The sequence below is a fragment of the Talpa occidentalis genome, unplaced genomic scaffold (assembly GCF_014898055.3).
Source record: "Talpa occidentalis isolate TD23 unplaced genomic scaffold, MPIMG_talOcc4v2.1 talOcc4.11, whole genome shotgun sequence".
In the NCBI taxonomy this organism is placed as follows: Eukaryota; Metazoa; Chordata; class Mammalia; order Eulipotyphla; family Talpidae; genus Talpa; species Talpa occidentalis.
In genome coordinates, this window is record NW_023601104.1 from 57,436,981 (window position 1) to 57,457,618 (window position 20,638).

At 37.3% G+C, this 20,638-nt stretch overlaps 1 protein-coding gene across 3 annotated transcripts in view; it reads left to right on the forward strand.

Moving 5' to 3' along the window:
• TOGARAM1 (TOG array regulator of axonemal microtubules 1) overlaps positions 1-16,847 on the forward strand; it is a 62,453-nt gene extending 45,606 nt beyond the window's left edge. For 2 of the 3 annotated variants that reach the window (XM_037503255.2, XM_037503256.2), the window contains 9 exons: positions 359-464; positions 724-959; positions 1,360-1,518; positions 5,222-5,348; positions 7,039-7,157; positions 10,191-10,380; positions 11,853-12,072; positions 15,020-15,106; positions 15,719-16,847. In XM_037503255.2, coding sequence (XP_037359152.1) covers positions 359-464; positions 724-959; positions 1,360-1,518; positions 5,222-5,348; positions 7,039-7,157; positions 10,191-10,380; positions 11,853-12,072; positions 15,020-15,106; positions 15,719-15,972 — 1,498 coding nt within the window. In that variant the 3' untranslated portion in view covers positions 15,973-16,847. Of the gene's footprint in view, positions 1-358; positions 465-723; positions 960-1,359; positions 1,519-5,221; positions 5,349-7,038; positions 7,158-10,190; positions 10,381-11,852; positions 12,073-15,019; positions 15,107-15,718 lie in introns of those variants that run through there. The other variant, XM_054690139.1, reaches the window with a different exon arrangement.
• The last annotated feature ends 3,791 nt before the right edge of the window (positions 16,848-20,638 follow it).

The window sequence follows — 20,638 nt, forward strand, 5'->3', positions numbered from 1 at the left end:
GGTAACATGTTTTCCATCTGTGTTTTTTTTACTGCTTCCCCCACCTTTTCTTTGCCAGTCCTCGCCCTTCGGTTCTTTAGAAAGAATATGACATTCTTACTAAAGGACAAATGTTCCCTTCTATTTACTAAGAATGAATGTAATTTGACTGTCGCTATTCTTTTTGGTTCTTAAAGATCTTTTGAACCATGAAATAGCAAACAGAACTTTAGATACTTCTTTTTTGAATTTGAGGGAAAAGAAGCAATGTCTCCTCACTGGCCATATAATATAACACACTAAAGAAGATAACTATGATCCTATCCCAGTCCAGTCCCACTTAATAAGTGATTTTGTCATTTGTTTCTTTTTCTTATAGGGAGAAGAAAATTGAGGGACTGAATTTTATTAGATGCTTAGCTGCTTTTCATTCTGAAATACTGAACACAAAGTTGCATGAAACAAATTTTGCAGTAGTTCAAGAGGTAAACTTACTTTTCAGCTGAGTTAAGGATTGTTTGAATAACAACAAAAAGAGCTACATTTAGCATTTAAAGGAAAACTCTAGTTTATAAGTAAGCTTGTATGTAAAATAGCACATGCTTTATTTTGCAACATTTAAAAAACTATTCTTGATTTTTAGGACCTAAAACATATTACTTTATAGTAAAATTTGGTTTCGAAGTCATTATTGCTGATTTTCTTTCAATATATCAACAAATATACATTTTGAAATTTCTTTAGGTGAAAAATTTACGCTCTGGAGTTTCTCGTGCTGCTGTTGTCTGTTTAAGTGATCTTTTCACTTACCTGAAAAAGAGTATGGATCAAGAACTAGATTCTACAGTAAAAGTTTTATTACACAAGGCTGGGGAATCAAATACATTTATAAGAGAAGATGTTGACAAAGCACTGAGAGCTATGGTGAATAATGTAACTCCTGCACGTGCAGTTGTTTCTCTTATCAATGGAGGACAAAGGTAATATTCAAAATAATCTTGATACAGCCTTAAACTAAAAGTTTAATTGTTTGCATTTTGGGCTGGAGAGAAGAACAAGCATATTTCAGTATTCATTTTTTAAAAATTATTAAATAATCCCTATGCAATAGGCATCATATCAGATACTGAGCATGCAAAGAATGATGATAATATTAATCTCATAATATGGTCACAGATCTGAAATTAAATAAATGTCAGTGATTATGACCTTTGCTTTCTATTTTAACTTGTAGAGTTAAATTAAATGAAAATAATTTGTCATTTTAGCCTTGAAGGATGATTGTTGAATAGTTTAATAGTTTATTTAACTTTAAAAGTAGATCTTTGGAAAAGAATTCATATATCAATTTTGTTTTAATTACCGTTGTTTTTCTTGTAGCCATTTACACATTGCAGTAAGAAGATGTACAGCTCAGCACTTATCAGATGTGGTGGAGTTTATGGAGCCAGAGCGTATTTTAGCTGGAACAAAGGACATGGCGGATCGTATATTACCAGCTGCTGCTAAGTTTGCTCAGGACAGCTCACAAGAAACCAGGTGAATAGCTGCTGGTAATATTTGCTGAATCTCTTTTTTTTTTTTTTTTTTTTTGGTGGGACCCTCGCAGGCGGACGGGAAACAAACCGGCGCTGCAGAGGCTGCGGGCAGCCTCGCAGCCCAGCGCTCAACCACTGCGCCACCATGGGAGGCCCTATTTGCTGAATCTCTTAATAAAGGGCTTAAAAATCGGAAACAAGGCTTAAAGAAGAATAAACATTTTTCTAAATGGAAAAATGGGGTCCCCGGGATTGGTATTGGGGGATAATCCAATTTAACCAATTTGTAAATGATCTTGAGGGAGTGCACAGTGAATTCATCAAATTTGCAGATGACACTACATACTTCTGGGCAGTAAGATGCCACGTCACAGGAATGAACTGCATAAAAATAACATAAGGCTATATGACTGGGCAGAAAAGTGCAAAAGAACTTCATTCTGGGCAAATGATAGGTAATGCATTGAGGGAAAAATGGCCTATTTTTCAAGCAATCAGGTAAAATCAAGGAAATAGATAAATATGAAAAATATAGAAAACAAAATGGATAACATTTTATCACTTGAAAAAAGTGAATTTCTGGTTACTATACTTGAAAAACAGTTTTATAAAGGATAAAAAGAGTTAGAGAAAGATAACAAAATAAGATGTGAGTGATAGAGTAACTGTAGTGGTGATAGGAAACTTGGACATAGTCAGAATCCTGTTTCAATATCTAATCTCAGTCATTTTGTCCTTAAGCAGATTATTTAACCTCTGTTAGCCTGTTTCCTCATCTGTCAAGTTAGGGAGGTTGGACTAGGTCACTGATAATGACCCATACAAAATCTAAGATTTATAGCAGTTGTATATGAAGATAGATTTAAATGGGGGGAGAAAGGACCATGAGTTCATAGAAATTAAAGTAAAGGAAGATAGAAACTTTTTAAGCACTTTAAAACAAAGATGGCTATTACTTAACTGAAGTTAATCTTGTAAAAGTCATTATACTAAAAGCTAATAAAGTAAATATATTCGTTGTCAATTGATTCACAACAGATTTCTACAAACACAAGCTTAAGGCATCACCAATTTTTTAGCTTATTGTTCTTTTTTTTTTTTTTTTTTTTTTAAAGATTTATTTATTTATACAAGAACTGGGATACAGGTCAGAGGTGCAGGAGGGTGAGAGAATTCACCAGAGACAGCGCGGGGAGCAGAACAGGCAGACGGACCAAAGATATTGCTGAGGGGAGCAGTGGGTGAGGCAGGAGAGTCTGCCGCACCATATGGGTTTCTTCCTGGCTGGCTGGGAATTGAACCTGCACTGTAGAGACTGCGGACAGCTTCAGAGTGCGGCACTCAACCTGCTGTGCCACCAGGGAGGCCCAGCTTATTGTTCTTTACACTAGAAGTCTGACATGACTCATCTGGGTTGAGGGTCTCACAAGACTGAAATCAAGGTCATGATAGTGCTGGTTTCTTATCTAGAGGCTCTGTAGAAGACTCTATTTCCAAAGTCATTTAGGTGTTGGCCAAATTCAGTTCCTTTTGGTTCATTCAGTTGCTTTAGGGTTGAGGGCCCCCATTCCTTGCTGGCTTTCAGCCAGGATCTGCTCTCAGCTTCTTTAGGCCTCTCACATTCTTTCCATGCAGTACTTGCCAAGCCAGCAACAACGTATCAACTCACCCTCAGACTAGAGTATCTCTGACATTCTTTTGCTATCACTCACAGAGAGCACTTTGTTTTCAGGGCTCCTATAATTAGATTAGGTCCATCCAATAATTTTCCTATCTTAAAGTCAGTTGTAACAAATAACATAATCTTAGAAATTATATTTCATCATATTCACAAATTGTAGGGACTAGAGCAGAACATCTTTGGGGAAGCAATTTAGAAGTTCTGTATACCACAGTAAAGTTCGAAACAATTTAGTAGGTTTGGAATGTCGATTAGTTAGGAACAAAAAAGGATTCATGTTGTTTCGTGTACATCTTAAACTTTTCTGAATGACATAGTAATTCTTCTAACCTATTTTGTCATTTCTCAAATTCTTATTTGAAGTTTTAAAATTATAGAATGGTTACAACTTTTCAGTTTCAATATATTTTACATTTGTGTCCCTAGTGCTTGCTTGTTTACTTACTTGTTTTAGCAATTCCCATGTCATTGGGGTATATGGTAGACATACACCCCATAACTTTCTGAGCTAAAGTTAGACTGCCTTTGAAACTCTACTGATTAGGAGATGCGGATTTGGATGTAGGACTTTTTTCAAAATGTTGAGAGAAAAAAAATTTCTTCTCTGATATTACCTTTCTGTAATTTCATTATATTTGAAAGAGTATGGTTGATGAAAATCATTCTGAGATTATTCTCTACTCCTCCCCATCAAAAGCCTGCCTTCTATGGTTCTAGCCCTATATATTCCAAAGTTGTAGGCAAAGTATTTATTTTAGGACCTTCTTGAAGAATAATAATATGATATTAAACTACTCTAAGATGCTTCTATCCAAATATACCTCCAATATATACGTCCTTGAAATCTGAGGTTCTTCCATTAAGATATCTTGACTTGAAGTGTTATCTTAACAGAATTATTTCAAAACTCATAACATAAAAAGCCTAGTTTGGAGCATATTACACATTCATTAATATATCAACCATGATTTTCCAACTAATTTGGAAAGAATAGATTTTTGAAGAATTAGAACCCAGCTAAATTTGGGATAGGAAAAAATGAGGATCAGAAATACAGAATCTAGAGAAGCTTAGATCAGCCAGACATGTGACTAGCAGGTGAGCAGCAAAAGGTCACTGTGCAAGGAGCCCATGACTAACACAAACTTCTAACATGTAATTTGAGAAATCCCAGATTGATATGGACTTTAGGGTTCCAGAAAAAGAATCAAGGTTTTTGGATTTCCATCTGACATAAAGCTGCAAGATTTGAAGCTATAGTGTTTTCTCAGGGTGGGATGGAGGGTGGAGGGGGGGAGGCAGGAGAATGCTATACTCTCCAGTCCATTCATATACTACATTTCAGTGACTTACTAAAGATACGTAAAACTTAATAATAAAAGAAAGAGGGGCCTCCCTGGTGGTGCAGAAGGTTAATAAGGTCTCAGTGCTATCAAGCTATCACCAGCCACTGCGGCATGTATTCGATCCCTGGCCAGGGAGCTAACCCACATGGTGCAGCGGACCTGTCCTGTCTCTCCTGCTAATTCCCTCAGCAGTGTATTTCAATAGATCCAACTGTTTTGCTCCCTACTCAGTCTCTGGTGAATCCTCTCACCCCCTGCCCCCACACACTCACAGAGACACCTCTGGCCTGGACCCCAGTTCTTGTATGCATAAATAAAATCTTTTTAAAAAATTAAAAAGAAAGAAACAGGGCCTCCCTTGGTGGCACAGGAGGTTGAGTGCCACACTGTGAAGATGTCTGCAGTGCCGGTTCGATCCCCAGCCGGCCAGTGAGGGTCCCACATGGCGTGCAGACCTCTCCTGTCATGCCCACTGCTCCCCTCAGCAGTGTATTTCATCAGTCTGCCTGTTCTGTTCCCCGCTGTGCCTCTGGTGAATCCTGTCACCCTCCCACGCATCTGGCCTATACCCCAGTTCTTGTGTAAAATAAATAAATAAATCTTTAAAAAAATAAAGAAAGAAAAAGAAACAACAAAACAGATACATAAAGTGACTTATGGTTTTTAAATATCCATAGGTATTATGGACGAAAGATGCTTTTCCTCATGATGTGTCATAATAACTTTGATAAAATGCTTGAAAAATATGTCCCTTCTAAAGATTTGCCATATATTAAGGAATCTGTTAAAAACTTACGGCAAAAGGTATGTGGAAATGTTTATTATATAAACAAATTTAAAAACAAAGTTTATGTGTCCATGAAGATAAAGGATAGAAATACTCCTCGCTTATTTCTGTTAATAATTCAGATTATATCTACAATAACATTTCAGCAACTGCGGTAATAAACAGATATTCATGTCAGTGAATGTTTATTAAACAGAAACTTGTTATTTGGCAGAATATGGTAGTATGACACATTAGAGTTGTAAGACTTGGATTTGAATCATAGCTCTGAGAATTAGCAACTATATAATTTTAGGCACATCCTTTATTTAATCAAAAATGTTATTTTTATAAAGTGACAGTAGTGATGTTTGTCTTGTTTGGTCCCTGTTTCATTTATCTTGTATGTTCCACCATTAGAGCTCCTACCACACTGCAGAGCATTGATAAGGGAAATCCTTGAGTGGAAGCTCCTTGTCTTATTAATTCTAGTATATAATGGAGATTCAGTAGTTTCTACAAGATGAGTGACTGAGGGAATACTAAGTGAAATAAAATGTGAAAAATGTCATATAAAAAGTAAACCATTTGTATATTTTTTGCAAAATTATATTTAGTAATAAAGAATTTTTCTGTGATAATTTAAATCCTACCTCTGATAATCTTGGGCTAAGGATTCATTTACGAAGGGATAATATTTCAGAGATGTGGGGCCTCCCTAGTGGCGCAGGGGTTAAAGACAGCTCTGTCAAGCTATGGCAACATGAGTTTGATCCACAGCGGGCCAGGGAGCTACCCACGTGGCTCAGCAGACCTCCTCTGTCTCTCCTGCCGCTCCCCTACACAGTGTATTTCAGTAGATCTGCCTTTTCTGTTGCCTACTCTGTCTCTAGTGAATCCTCTCACCTCTCACACCTCTGGTCTACACCCCAGTTGTTGTATTTATAAATAAATAAATCTTTTTAAAAAGTATTTCAAAGGTGTATATAATATATATATTTTAGAGCATTTTTTGCCTATTTTTCTTAAAAATTTCAGCTTAACTCATAGTTCGAGTGTTTCATATAAAATTCATTATAATAAGACCTCCCTGGTGGCACAAGGGGTTAAGTCTCAGCATTATGAAGCTATCACCAGCAACTGTGGTGTGAGTTCAATTCCCAGCCAGGGAGCTAACGCACATGGCCCAACAGACCTCTCCTGTCTCACCTGCTGCTCACCTCAGCAGTGTATTTCAGTAGATCCGCTTGTTCTGCTCCCCACTCTGTCTCTAGTGAAATGTCCCACCCGTTCTTTTATGCATAAATAAATAAAAATAAACCTTTTTTAAAAAAGATCAATAATGACAGCTATGAAAATTACATTGAACTATTTCTTTGCTTTTACTAGTTTTTTTTTTTTTAAGATTTATTTATTTATGCAAGAACTGGGATACAGGTCAGAGGCGCGGGAGATTAAGTGAATTCACCAGAGACAGAGCTTGGAGCAGAACAAGCAGAAGGACCTAAAACACTGCTGAGGGGTGCAGCAGGCTAGACAGCAAAGGTCTGCCGCGCTATGTGGGTCTCTCCCTGGCCGGCCAGGAATTGAACCTGCGCTACAGAGGGTGTGGATAGCTTCACAGTGCTGTGCTCAACCCGCTGTGCCACTGGGGAGGCCCTGATTTTACTGGCTTTAAGACTTTTTTTACACTTTTTTTACACTGCCTTTTTCTGTATTTATGTATAGGGTTTGGGGGAGATACCACTAGATACTCCTTCAGCAAAAGGAAGACGATCTCATACCGGCAGTGTTGGAAATACAAGATCATCATCCATTTCTAGAGATGCTTTCAATTCATCTGAAAGGTAGGATCATTTGATAGTCCATGTCATTAGAGAAATTACTCCCTAGTGCTAGCATTCTCATTTGGATGTTTCCATAAATTATCCCAGGAGTATTTATCAAATTTAATGGAGTTTTGAAAGTTGGTAAGAACTTAGAAAATGTAAATTAATTGGTCTCAACAGGGAAATTATATATTCATAAAACCTTGCTTTAACTTGCACTAAACATTAGTAAAGTTTTAGAGTTACTAAAATTGTCGATATTAGGCCTGGCTTTGAAAAGCTCTGACTAATTTTCTTTTTTTTTGCTTGTTTTTTTTTTTTAGTTTACAGCCTTTACTTTTCCCTGTGTTTTATAAAAGTAATGGATAATTATGGTTAAAGGACAAAAAGTAGCTTTAGGTAATACAAACATGAAAAGAAGAGTGGACCAATCACCCATAATACCACCAACCAGAAAATCCTACTACAAAATGTTTTTGTGAATATAATTGTATATCAATTCTGTAACCTGCTTAAACCACATATCAGCATTTAATAAATGGATTATATAATTTTTAAATCTCTTTTCAAAAGTATTACAATGATATCTCCAATATATTTTTAAATGTTTTAAGCTTTATTTTTATTGAGACAACATAGTTTTAAACATGGTATATTTTAGGAGTAGTGGTTCACACCTCTTCAAATGTATATTATTATATCACTCTCACCACCAAATCACCTTAGTCCATTGGTCCCCTGCACCCCTTGGCTTCTGACCTCCTAAGCTTCCTTTCTGGTAACCTTATTTCTACAGCCAGAACTCAGTGGTTTATTTTGATCTAGTTTCATCTGTTTCTTTGCTTTGTTTCTTTATATTCCACATGAGTGAAATCATCCAGTATTGGTCTTCTTCCTCCTGACTTATCTTAGCTTAATGTCCTCCAATTTCATCCAGACTGTCACAAATGACATCTTATTTTTAATAGCTGAGTGATATTCCTTTGTGTATATATACCACATCTTTATCCAGTCATCTGTCATTGGCCCTTGTTGTTTCTATAGCTTAGCTGTTGTAAATAGTGCTATAATGAACATAAGAATGCATATTTCCCTTCAGATTAGTGTATTTGCATTGTTGAGAGTAGATATCTAGGAGTGAGATAGTTAAATCATATGGTAGATCAATTTTTATTATTTTGAGAAACCTCCATACTATTTTCCACAGAAGTTGTGCTAGTCTACATTCCCACTGAAAATGTACCATTTCTCCACAATTTGGCCGACAGTTGCTGTTTCTGGTCTTTTTGATATGGGTTATTCTCATGGGTATGATATGGTATCTCATTGTGCTTTTAATTAGCATTTCCTTGATGATAAGTGATAATGAACATTTCTTCAGGTACCTGTTGGCCATTTATATGTTTTCTTGGAGAAATGTTTACTTACCTATTATACCCATATTTTGATTGGCTTATTTTCTTTTGTTGAATTGTATGAGTTCTTTGTAGAGTTGGGATATTAGACTCTTGTCAGGTATGTGATATGCAAATATTTTCCCCCAGGGCCTCCCCTGGTGGTGCAGAGGTTGAGCGCTGGGCTGCGAAGCTGCCCACAGCCTCTGTGGTGCCGGTTCAATCCCCGGCCACAGGCAAGGGTCCCACATGGCGTGCCAGACCTCTCCTGCCGTGCCCGCTGCTCCCCTCAGCCGTGTACTTCGTCAGTCTGCTTGTACTGCTCCCCGCTCTGACTCTGGTGAATTCTCTCACCCTCCCACACTTCTGACTGTACCCAGTGCTTATATAAATAAATAAATAAATAAATAAATCTTTAAAAAAAAAAAAACAAATATTTTCTCCCACTCCATAAAGTGAATTTTTGTTTTAATGATTTCTTTTGCTGTGCAGAAGGTTGTTAGTTTAATGAAGTCCCATTTGTTAATTTTTGCTTGTTTTCCCTACCATGGTAGTCAAGTACCCAAAGACATCATTAAGACAAATGTCTCAGAGTGTTTTGCCTGTTTTCTTCTATGCATTTTGTGCTTTCAGGTCTTACCTCCAAGCCTTTGACCATTTTAAATTAACTTTTGTATAAAGTCTCAGACAGTGGCCTAGTTTCATTCTTCACAAGTGGCTGTACCATTTTCCTTGACTGTTTGTTAAAGAATCTTTCCTTTCTCCATTGTATTTTCTTCTCTTTGTAGCCATAAATTAACTGTCCTCATAAGTGGGGGTTTATTTCTGGGCTCTCAATTCTATTCCATTGATTTGTGTTTCTTTTTACTCCAATACTATACTGTTTTGGTTATTGTAACTTTGTGATATAGTTTGAAGTTGGTTGCATTCCTATATGCAAACAAGAAGCTAGAAAAGAAAGAAATTAAGAAAATGATCCCATTTACAATTTTAAAAAGTGTCAAAAAGAAAATAAAATTCATCTAAGTTGAAGAGAGTGAGAGGGGAAAAAAGTTAACAGAGTAGGCTTCTGTCCTTGGAAAGTTCTGCTTGCAAAGTTTGCCTTTGACTGGCATCTGGAAACTAGGAGGATTCTCATCACTCCCTAATTGATAAGTGTAAGTTTACTGTGCCTAAATTATTTGGGAAAGCAATATAGTTTCTGTTGAAAACTTGCTTTACTTCTGGAATCTGAAATTTTGATGTATCATAGGCAGAGAATTCCTACATGACCAATTCTCAGTAGAACCTGAGGGCATGGGCCATCTAATAAGCTTCATTTGGTAGACAACAATTTAGATGTTTTGTCACAGTTTCTTGCTGGAGGAATCATGTGCTGCTTGATTCCACTGGGAAAAGACTTTTGAAAGCTCCCCTCTGTTTTCCTCCATTATTTAACCCCATGCACCTTTCCCTTTGCTTATTTTACATTGTGTTCTTCTGCTTTCATAATGCTAAACCCTATGAGTCCTAGTTGATCAACAATCCCAGGGACTTCCAACAGAGATTTTGTGGTTATGGGTTATATAATTTTTTGAAAAAATTAATGTATAATGAGAATTACTATATTTTAATAGAAAACCAATATGAAATTATATTTGTTTTTCTTTCACCCTAGAGAGGTAACTGAAATTCGTGAAGTCACCCGTAAACCAGTTCCCCGTAATTCCTTAGAGAGTGCTGAGTACATTAAAGCCATAACAGGTTTATTAAATGCAAAAGACTTTCGTGATCGCATTAATGGGATTAAGCAGCTTTTATCAGACACTGAAAACAATCAAGAACTTGTTGTTGGAAACATTGTGAAGGTAATTTTCTTTTTCAATCTGTGACTAATACAGTTCATTAGTATTTTAAAAATGCCCTAAATCTTAGGGTGGGGATGAGAGGATTCACCAGAGAGGGGTACAGAACAGGTAGATTGACTGAAATACACTGCTAAGGGGAGCAGCAGGCGAGTCAGGAGAGGTTACTGTGGTTAGCTTCATAGGTTGTGTCTTAACCCCTTACGCCACCAGGGAGGCTCAATAAATATTTTAAAAACCAGGACATTTAAGAAACTTGATATTACTTTGATATTACTTTGAAATAGATAATTAAATTTTTTTATTTGTATACTTACTTTCAGGAAAAGAAGTAATATAAAGAGACATTAATCTATGTTAGTGGTAGCAGAGCATGGGCTATGCCTCATTAGAATTTAGTTTGATTAATTCCATTGGTAATTTATTAAATTCCATTTTAAATTTATAATGTGTGCATTAAACTTTGCAAACATAATGTAATTACTCTTTGAATTCCGCTGGTGTTAATTTTAAGAAGAAAAAGTACATTCACATTTTTTGTGAAAAACGTAAAGTTACATTTTTTGATGTCTTTTGAGTACCAATTAACCACTTGGGAAGATTATTCTTAACATGAATAATGTTATTTATACATCAGTTTTATACACACACACACACACATCTCTATATATAGATAGCTACATACCTATCTATCTATATAATTGATATATATATTAGTTAATAGTCCCAGCCTCAGGGAATAGCTCTTCACTCACCTGATGTGACTAAAGAATTGTTCAGCATTCACTCATTGTATCTGTGAAAGTCAAGGATTCTGAAGGGCAAGAAATAATTGTTAAAATAATCAGGCTTAAAGGTAATAATATAAGTTGAAGTTGCATTATTGCATCTAAAATTTCATGAGCAATCTAAATTGAAATGAGGTCAAATCTCTATACAATAAAACTCACATATCAACTTCTGCTATAAATAACAATTAAATTTTTCCTAAATTCTTAGATTAACTGAGCTAACCTGCAATTTCCAGAAAACAGCATTTTAATCACATTTCAGTAAATCAGTTTTGGAACTACTGAACCAGATTTCTGAAACTTAATTCATTAGGTTTTTTGGTTTGTTTTTTTTTTTTTTTTTTGGTGGGACCCTAGCCGGTGGCCGGGGACCGAACTGGCGCTGCAGAGGCAGCCTTGCAACCCAGTGCTCAACCACTGCATCACCAGGGGAGGCCCTCATTAGGGTGTTTTTTGGAGACTTCTCTTTTTGCTATAAGAAAACTTGACACTTAGATTTAGCATCAAATTTGTATGAAGTTCCTATTATCTTAAGTATAATAAGACGCGTGTGTCTGTTTTCAAACAGTGCACTGAAGTAGAAGAAATGTTCTTACCAAAGGTAAATATGAATTGCCAAAAGAAATTTAAATGTAATGGTTATTAACGTTATTTATCTTAAATAATTTACCAATTTATTTTCAGATCTTTGATGCTTTTAAATCTCGACTTCATGATTCCAATAGTAAAGTAAATCTGGTGGCTCTAGAAACAATGCACAAAATGATTCCTTTGCTTAGAGACAACTTATCGCCTATAATTAATATGCTCATTCCAGCAATAGTAGATAATAATCTGAATTCCAAGAATCCAGGCATCTATGCTGCTGCTACAAATGTTGTTCAGGCCCTGAGTCAATATGTAGGTAAGAGATCTTGTCTTGACATTATTGTATTTTGACATTACTTTTGTACTTTTTGATTCTACATATTTTGATTCTAAAACTTTTTTTAATACTGAAGTCCTTGTTATTCAATTTCTTGTCATTTAATGTTATAAATTATTTTATATTTAGTATTTTAATGATTTTTTAGTATCTCATTAAATTGAGTTTTTCTTCACATATCTTTGACTTTTCAGTTCTACAACTTCACGGGATACAAAATGAACTAAAATAGTTTGTTTCTTTTTTTAAAAGATTTATTTATTTATTTATACAAGCACTGGGTACACTCAGAAGCGCAGGAAGGTGAGAGAATTCACCAGAGTGGGGAACAGAACAGGCAGACAGATGGAGGACACCGCTGAGGGGAGCAGCGGGCACGGCAGGAGAGGTCTGAGTGCCATGTGGGACCCTCGCCAGGCGGCCAGGTATCAAACCAGCATTGCAGAGGCTGCGGGCAGCTTCGCAGCCCAGTGCTCAACCGCTGCACCACCGGGAAGGCCCCAGATCACAGGTTAAATGTAAAACTTAATTGTAAAGCTTTTATTTATTTTTTTTAAAAATTTATTTATTTATGCATATAAGAACTGGGGTACAGGCCAGAGATGTAGAGGGGAAAGTGAGAGGATTCACCAGAAATAGAGTAGGAAACAGAACAGGCGTACTGACTGAAATACACTCCTGAAGGGAGCAGCGAGTGAGACATAAGAGGTCTGCTGTGCTATGTGGGTCAGCTCCCTGGCTGGGGATCAACCTCCTGCTGCAGTGGCTGACTATAGCTTCATAATGCTGTGACTTAAACCCTTACACCAGGAAGGCCCCGAATTGTAAAGCTTTTAGAAGACAACATTGAAAATTTTTCTGGACCTTAGGGTTTGGCAAAGAGTACTGATACTGAAAACATGATATATAAAAATCAATTAACTTACTTCATCAAAATTCAAAACACTTGCTCTGCAAAAGATCCTATTAAGATAAAGAGACTTACTGTAGGTAGGAGAAGATATCTGACAAAGAACTCATATCTAGAATAAAGAACCCTCAATATTCAACATTAAAAAAAAAATCGATCTAAAAAATGGACACAGACATGAAACATTTCACTAAAGAGCGTATTTATGGATGACAAACACATGAAAAAGTGTTCATTATCACTGGTTTTTAGAAAAATGAAAATGTAAGGCCATGATTACTATACAAATATCTTAGTCAGGGGTCCTCCCTGGTGGTGCAGGGGTTAGTCTCAGCGCTGTCGGGCTATCACCAGCAACTGTGACATGAGTTAGGAGTTCCATCCCAGGGCCAGGGAGCTGACCCACATGGCGCAGCAGACCTCTCCTGTTTTGCCTGCTGCTCCTCTCAGCAGTGTACTTCAGTCAATCCACCTGTTCTGTTCCCTACACTGTCTCTGGTGAATCATCTCACCACCCCACACCGCTTGCCTTCATCCCAGCTCTTGTGTGCAAAAATAAATAAATCTTTAAAAAACAAAACAAAACATATACTTACCAGATAACTTACCAACTGCATACCTAGGAATTGATACCATAAAAATGAGAATTTATGTCCAAGCAAAAGCATGTACAATTGTTGGTAGTAGCTTTGTTTGTGATAATCAAAAACTGGAAACAACCAAGATGTAATTCCCTGAGTTAATGGTGAAGCAAACATTGATACATCCATACCATAGAATACTACTTAGCAATGAAAATAAATGAAATGGGGCCTCCCCAGTGGCGCAACAGTTGAGCGCTGGGTTGCGAAGCTGCCCGCAGCCTCTGCAGCACCGGTTCCATCCCCGGCTGCTCCACGGCCACCAGAGGAGGGTCCCACATGGCGCACAGACCTCTCCTGCGGCCCGCTGCTCCCCTCAGCAGTGTACTTCAGTCCTTCTGCCTGCTCTGCTCCCCGCTCTGGCTCTGGTGAATTCTCTCACCCTCCCGCGCTTCTGACTGTACCCAGTGCTTGTATAAATAAATAAATAAATAAATAAATAAATAAATAAATAAATAAATAAATAAATCTTTAAAAAAAAAAGAAATGAAATGTTGTTACACATAACAATTTGGATCTCTAGAGTATTATACTGAGTGAAAAAAGCCAGCCCCCAAAACGGAATCACATGCTATAAGATTCCATTTGCATAACCTCAATGTGACAAAATTACAGAGAAATAAATTTGACAAAATTACAGAAAAGAAAATTTGAAACAAAATTATACAAAAACAGGTTAGTAGTTGTCAAGAGTTTAGGGCTGACTAAAAGAGGAAAGTCTAGATAGATATAACTAAGAAGACAGTAGCATTTGGGAGATCTTTTTGGTGATAGAATAGTTGTGTCTTAATTGCAGCAATAGATGTACAAACATATACATGTGATGAGGTGAAACTATATATACATGTTGTACCAACTTCAGATTCCTTGTTTTGATATGTATTCCTTGTTTTGATATGTTCAGATTCCTTGTTTTGATATGATACTGTAGTTACATAAAAGGCAACCTTTGGGTGAGTTACATAGGACATGTCTGTACTATCTTTGCAACTTCTTGTGAATTTATAATTACTTCAAAATTAAAACTTAGAAAAAAATCAATAAACGCAAAAGTCTACCTCAAAAAAGAAATTTTTCCAAACCTATATAATGTTATTTGAAATAAGATGTCTAGTAGATAAGCAGTTCTTCCTTCATTATACTTCTGATATCTCCTTTAATATTCTATGAGGTATTTTTATTTCTCATTTTCTCTAAGAATATTTTTCGGGTAGGCTTTATAGAGAATTTTAAATGATGACTAAAAAGTATGTAGATTAAAATTTTTAACACATTTGCATTTATTTTCATATTTTTCCATTCAGTGTTAAATAGAAAATAACTAAAATCTTGAAACTACTTAAACATGTGTCTTTGTGTTATTCTTTTTGTTTAGACAATTACTTACTTCTACAGCCATTTTGCACAAAAGCTCAGTTTTTAAATGGAAAAGCAAAACAGGATATGACTGAAAAGCTTGCTGGTAAATATTTTTGAATTGTTATTTCTAAAGAAATTATTAACTAAGTATCAAGTGATGGACATTTAAATTTAATTTTAGGTAAGCTGCTAAATTCAGTGTGATTATCCTTGAAGTAGAAATAAATTACATAATGATCCACAAAAGAACCTTTTAATCTTTACCCAAAATTTTTCTTCAAAATAATTTTTCCCCAGTGTTTAGTCTTCCTGTTAGTAGCAAAAAAACAGGATAAATAAAATGACATTAAAATAAAATATTGGTATTCATAGAAAACTACTGTTTCAAATTATATGTTTGGTAAATAGTCCATGAGGTTTTTTTTTTTTTTTAATGTGTAAATTTCTGTTTAACTACATGTATTAAACAGTGAGATGAATTTTGGGTTGATTCCAATCTTTATTATCTTTACCTGACCTAATCATGATGTATGGAATTCTAATGCTTGACCATCCCAATCGTGGGGAGAAAAATTTCTGACCTTATTTTAAAGATGCTTAACATTTTAGGACAAATGGCATATGGAAGAAGCTTAAAATGTTTGATGTGCTTTTCAATTAGCAGAACTTGAATTTATTTTCTAAAAAAATTCACTGTCATATTTTTGTGTTTCAGATATAGTTATGGAACTTTATCAAAGGAAGCCCCATGCCACAGAACAGAAAGTGTTGGTTGTTTTATGGCATCTCTTAGGGAACATGACAAATAGTGGCTCTCTGCCTGGAGCTGGAGGAAATATACGAACAGCCACAGCTAAATTATCAAAAGCACTTTTTGCACAAATGGGTCAGAATCTATTAATTCAGGCTGCATGTCAACCACCACATATCAAAAAAAGTTTAGAGGAATTGCTTGATGTAACAGTTTGAAAGAAATTATGAAACTTCGATGAAATATGGTATGATGAACAAAACTGTTTACATGATGACAAATGGAACTTTTTTAAAGTTACATTTTCAGTGCCTGCACTTCTCATCCAGTAAATTAAGTCAATGGCTATTTTTATTTGCAGCTTAAAAGTACACTCATCAGCCCCATCACTTGTACCCATCACACACAAACTTAAAGTAATTAATGTAACCTAATAGTCATGAAATCTGAGGCACGTGGAATGCAACCAATTTAATATTTTGAGAAAAGTCCTGCTCATTTGCACTATTCTATAGAAACTGCAATTTGTTGCCGTATATGTACAATTAGATTTGTAATTAAAAATATACTTTTTATTATGTAATCATGTTCTGCTATGTCTCATTACTCAACCTTATTTTATGAAGTGGAAGATAAGTCCTTGAACTATGTTATCACAAACTAAGTTTTGTGTGCTATTTGTGAAAAACATGTATTTCCAAAATCAGTTTGCTAATATCATGCAGTATTAGCTTGCTTTTGCTCCTGTGTTAATGTGATGTATTTACTTACCATTTGGGTTTAATCATCTACATAATTGTGAAATTCAACAAATTATAATAAAGCATGATGACCAAAGTTTTAGAATACATTTAAACATTTTAAATGTGCGTTCAACAAAACGTATTGAATGTAACTTCCCTATTTTTGTGTGCAAATACTAAATTTTATTTCTATATGTCCTGACATTTATAAAGGTGTTATTTTGCTGCCCAGTTGTGTAATTCTCAAATAGTGCCAGGTCTTCTATAGATTTTCTCAGAATCCTTGGGCTATAAGTACTGTATGCATCTTTGAAAAAAAAGGAATATTATAAAATAAAAAGTTTTATTTCTGTATATGCGTGAGAGATGTCCTATTTTTCCAACTTTCACTTGCTATACTTAATACTGACCTAACAGTAAACCTGTGTTACAGTTCTAACTTTGTGGAAAATTCCCTGTGTGGCCTTGGGCAAGTCACTTGCCAAGTCTCGGGCTCAGTTTTCTCATCTCTAAAATGTGATGGGTAGATTATATGATTTTTTTTTTTTTTAAATAGAGGCATGTTTTATTTATTTAGTTTGTTTGTTTGTTTGTTTGTTTATACATGCACTGGGTACAGTCAGAAGCGCGGGAGGGTGAGAGAATTCACCAGAGCCAGAACAGGGAGCAGAACAGGCAGAAGGACCGAAGTACACTGCTGAGGGGAGCAGCGGGCGGCAGGAGAGGTCTGCGCGCCATGTGGGACCCTCCTCCGGTGGCCGGGGAGCAGCCGGGGATCGAACCGGTGCCGCAGAGGCCGCGGGCAGCTTCGCAACCCAGCGCTCAACCACTGCGCCACCGGGGAGGCCCAGATTATATGATTTTTAAAGTCCCATCTGGTTCTAAAATTCTGTAATTCTGTTAGTGGTTTATTTTATGATTGTTAAGACAATCAGGAACTTTGTTGCCACTTTGCTGCTGCAGGAACTCGAGGAGGGACAGAGCAGTCATGGAGCAGATTGGCAAGATAAGACTCTGCTACCTGAGCAGAAGCTCTTGTGCCATTTATTGACAGCATACAGGCTAGTAAAAGCTGATCATGCAACAACAGTATGAGGAATAAAGTCCAGAGGGTAGGTTGGAACGGGGGACAAAGTTTTATGAGGGACAGGGAAGGGGACATCGTAACCATATGTCAAAAGACATTTGCATCAGCAAAGTATTTGATGTTATCACAGGCAGAGTATCCCAAGACCACCATGGAGATAGTCACATTATCAGGTTAACAGCGGCCTGGGCATCCCAAAGCCTGCTTCATGGTACGAACTATACTCCATAGGTAGTCAAGGAATGCCCTGCTGTGATTTGTAGATAGCAAATAGGTGACAGTTGCCCATGAGTGGCCAACTAGTAGCCAGCTCATAGGAACCTACATGATCACTATTATAATTGTGAACTATTGTTATTCTTTTTCTTTTGTCACTGGCCAGTTTTCTAATGTATTTGTTTGCCTTTAACATTGTGATTTTTTTTTTTTTTTTAAGATTTATTTATTTATTTATGCAAGCACTGGGTACAGTCAGAAGCGCGGGAGGGTGAGAGAAGTCACCAGAGCCAGAGCGGGGAGCAGAGCAGGCAGAAGGACCGAAGTACACTGCTGAGGGGAGCAGCTGGCGGCAGGAGTGGTCTGTGCGCCATGTGGGACCCTCCTCCGGCGTCCGGGGAGCAGCCGGGGATCGAACCGGCACTGCAGAGGCTGCGGACAGCTTCGAAACCCAGCGCTCAACCGCTGCGCCACCGGGGAGGCCCAACATTATGATTCTTAATATTAATTTGTGACTTCAAAAAAAACCGCAAAAATAGGGCCTCCCCAGTGGCGCAGCGGTAGAGCGCTGGGTTGCGAAGCTGCCCGCGGCCTCTGCGGCGCTGGTTCAATCCCCGGCTGCTCCCAGGCCACCGGAGCCCGCTGCTCCCCTCAGCAGTGTACTTTGGTCCCTCTGCCTGCTCTGCTCTCCGCTCTGGCTCTGGTGAGTTCTCTCACACACAACAACCCCCCCCCCCCCCCCGCGCTTCTGACTGTACCCAGTGCATGTATAAACAAAACAAACAAACAAGCAAACAAATAAATAAATAAATAAAAATGCCTCTATTAAAAAAAAAAATCTTTAAAAAAAAAAAAACGCAAAAATAAGTTTTATTGACATCTGAATCTAAACTGAAAGTAGAGTGAAAATTTGCTTGCTTTTTCTATTTATATGCAATATTTTATCATTACAAATAGTAAAATTCACAAATTTAGAGATCTAATGGGCTTTATTAAATGATTTATGAATGGAGCAGCATTCCTCTGGATACTACAATGACTTACACAAGATGGGATTGTTTTGTTGTTGTTTTTTAAAGATTTATTTTATTTATGCATACAAGAGCTGGGGTGCAGGTCAGAGGTGTGGGGTTAGGAGGGTGAGAGGATTCATTACAGGGTGGGGAGCAAAACAGGCAGATTGATTGAAATATACTTCTGAGGGGAGCAGCAGGTAAGACAGGAGAGGTCTGCTATGCCATTTGGGTTAGCTCCCTGGCGGGGATCTAACTCGTGCTACAGATAGCTTCATAGTGCTGAGACTTGAACCCCTGTGCCACCAGGGAGGCCCCAGTATGGCGGCTTTTTAATAGAAGGTAGGACAAGATTATTGGCAAAAGGAAAGATTATCTCAAATAAAACCATCTGCCTTGTTTTTCTATTGTTAACAATGCTCTCCTATTGATCATAATCTCAGCCTGAGAGTATTGATCAAAATTTATGGCATCAGCACCATTTTCAGCTTCCACTTCTCAGTTTTTGCTAATATCCTCTGGTATTCAAAGGTCATTTAGCTCATGGCCTCAGGTTCTCATTCTTTAAATGAATCCTTCTCATTTCTCTGGGGTTCCAGTGTCAGTGAGTTCTTTTTCTAGGTGGTCAGCAGCTAAAAACAGGCATTTACAGTTTTTAAAAGAATGCAAAGTGCCAACGGAATTATTAAAACTATAGGCAGCGTAGTTCCTAATGCTTTGAGTATGCTTCAGAACCAAGGTTCCAGGATGCAAATCAAAGTCCCTGCCAAGGGAGTCTTCTAAGCCAAAAGGCTTACTCAGTTTCAACTTCCAGAAGTGTTAATCCAGGTACAGCATATGGTGTCGTTTTGAACTTGACCAAATATAGAAGCTTACATGGTTGCAAACATACTTGGCTTTTAAAATGACACGTAGCACATGAAATTATTTTGATAATGCACAATGTCTTGTTTTCTAGGTAAGCTACTTAAAAAGTAAAAAACCCTTCACTGTTTCTTATCCAAAGCAACTTTGTCCATTTTACAGATGAAAGAAAATTGAGGGTTTTAGTTTTATATAAGTAAACTATTGATTTTTTTTAAGATTTATTTTTATTTATTTATGCATACAAGAACTGGGGTATATAGAACAGAGGTGCAAGGGGTGAGAGGATTCACCAGAGAAAGAGTGGGAGGCAGAATAGGTGGATCTATTGAAATATACTGCTGAGGGGAGAAGTAGGTGACACAGGAGAGGTCTTCTGCACCATTTAGGTCAGCTACGTGGTTAGGGATGGAACTCATGCTGCAGTGGCTGTCCATAGCTTCATAGTGTTAGGGGGAAAGGATGTCCTAAAAAGCTAATTCCATACAGGCTTGTGGACTCCACCCCCACTCCAGACTAAAGTCATCAGGACACTGGGAAAGACAAATCCCATCACCACCAAAGGGAAGGTTGCTGGAACCTGAGGGTGGGGTTAAGCAGCCAGGTTTGGTATAAAACCAGACACGTGGGCTTTGGGAGTTTCCCTTTTTGGCTCTCCGCCAGCTCGCATAGCTGGGCCAGCTCTCAGAGCTGGGCCAGCTCTCAGAGTGCCATTGGGTTTCCAGGTCAGCGGATTGGGTAGGACGCATTAAAGACTTTATTTCCCTATTTTCTCCCTGAGTTGTACATTTCCTCATTTCCCTTTCCCTTGTAAATAAACCTTTTATTAACCTTTTGTGTGTGCCTATAGTGGAGTATTAATAGGGCCCTTTTAAGCGGGGGGGTGAGGGGGGGGGGGGTGGGGGGGGTGAGGACCCACAGCCAGGTAACCCATTTTATATCGGGGCTGCTCCATAACAAT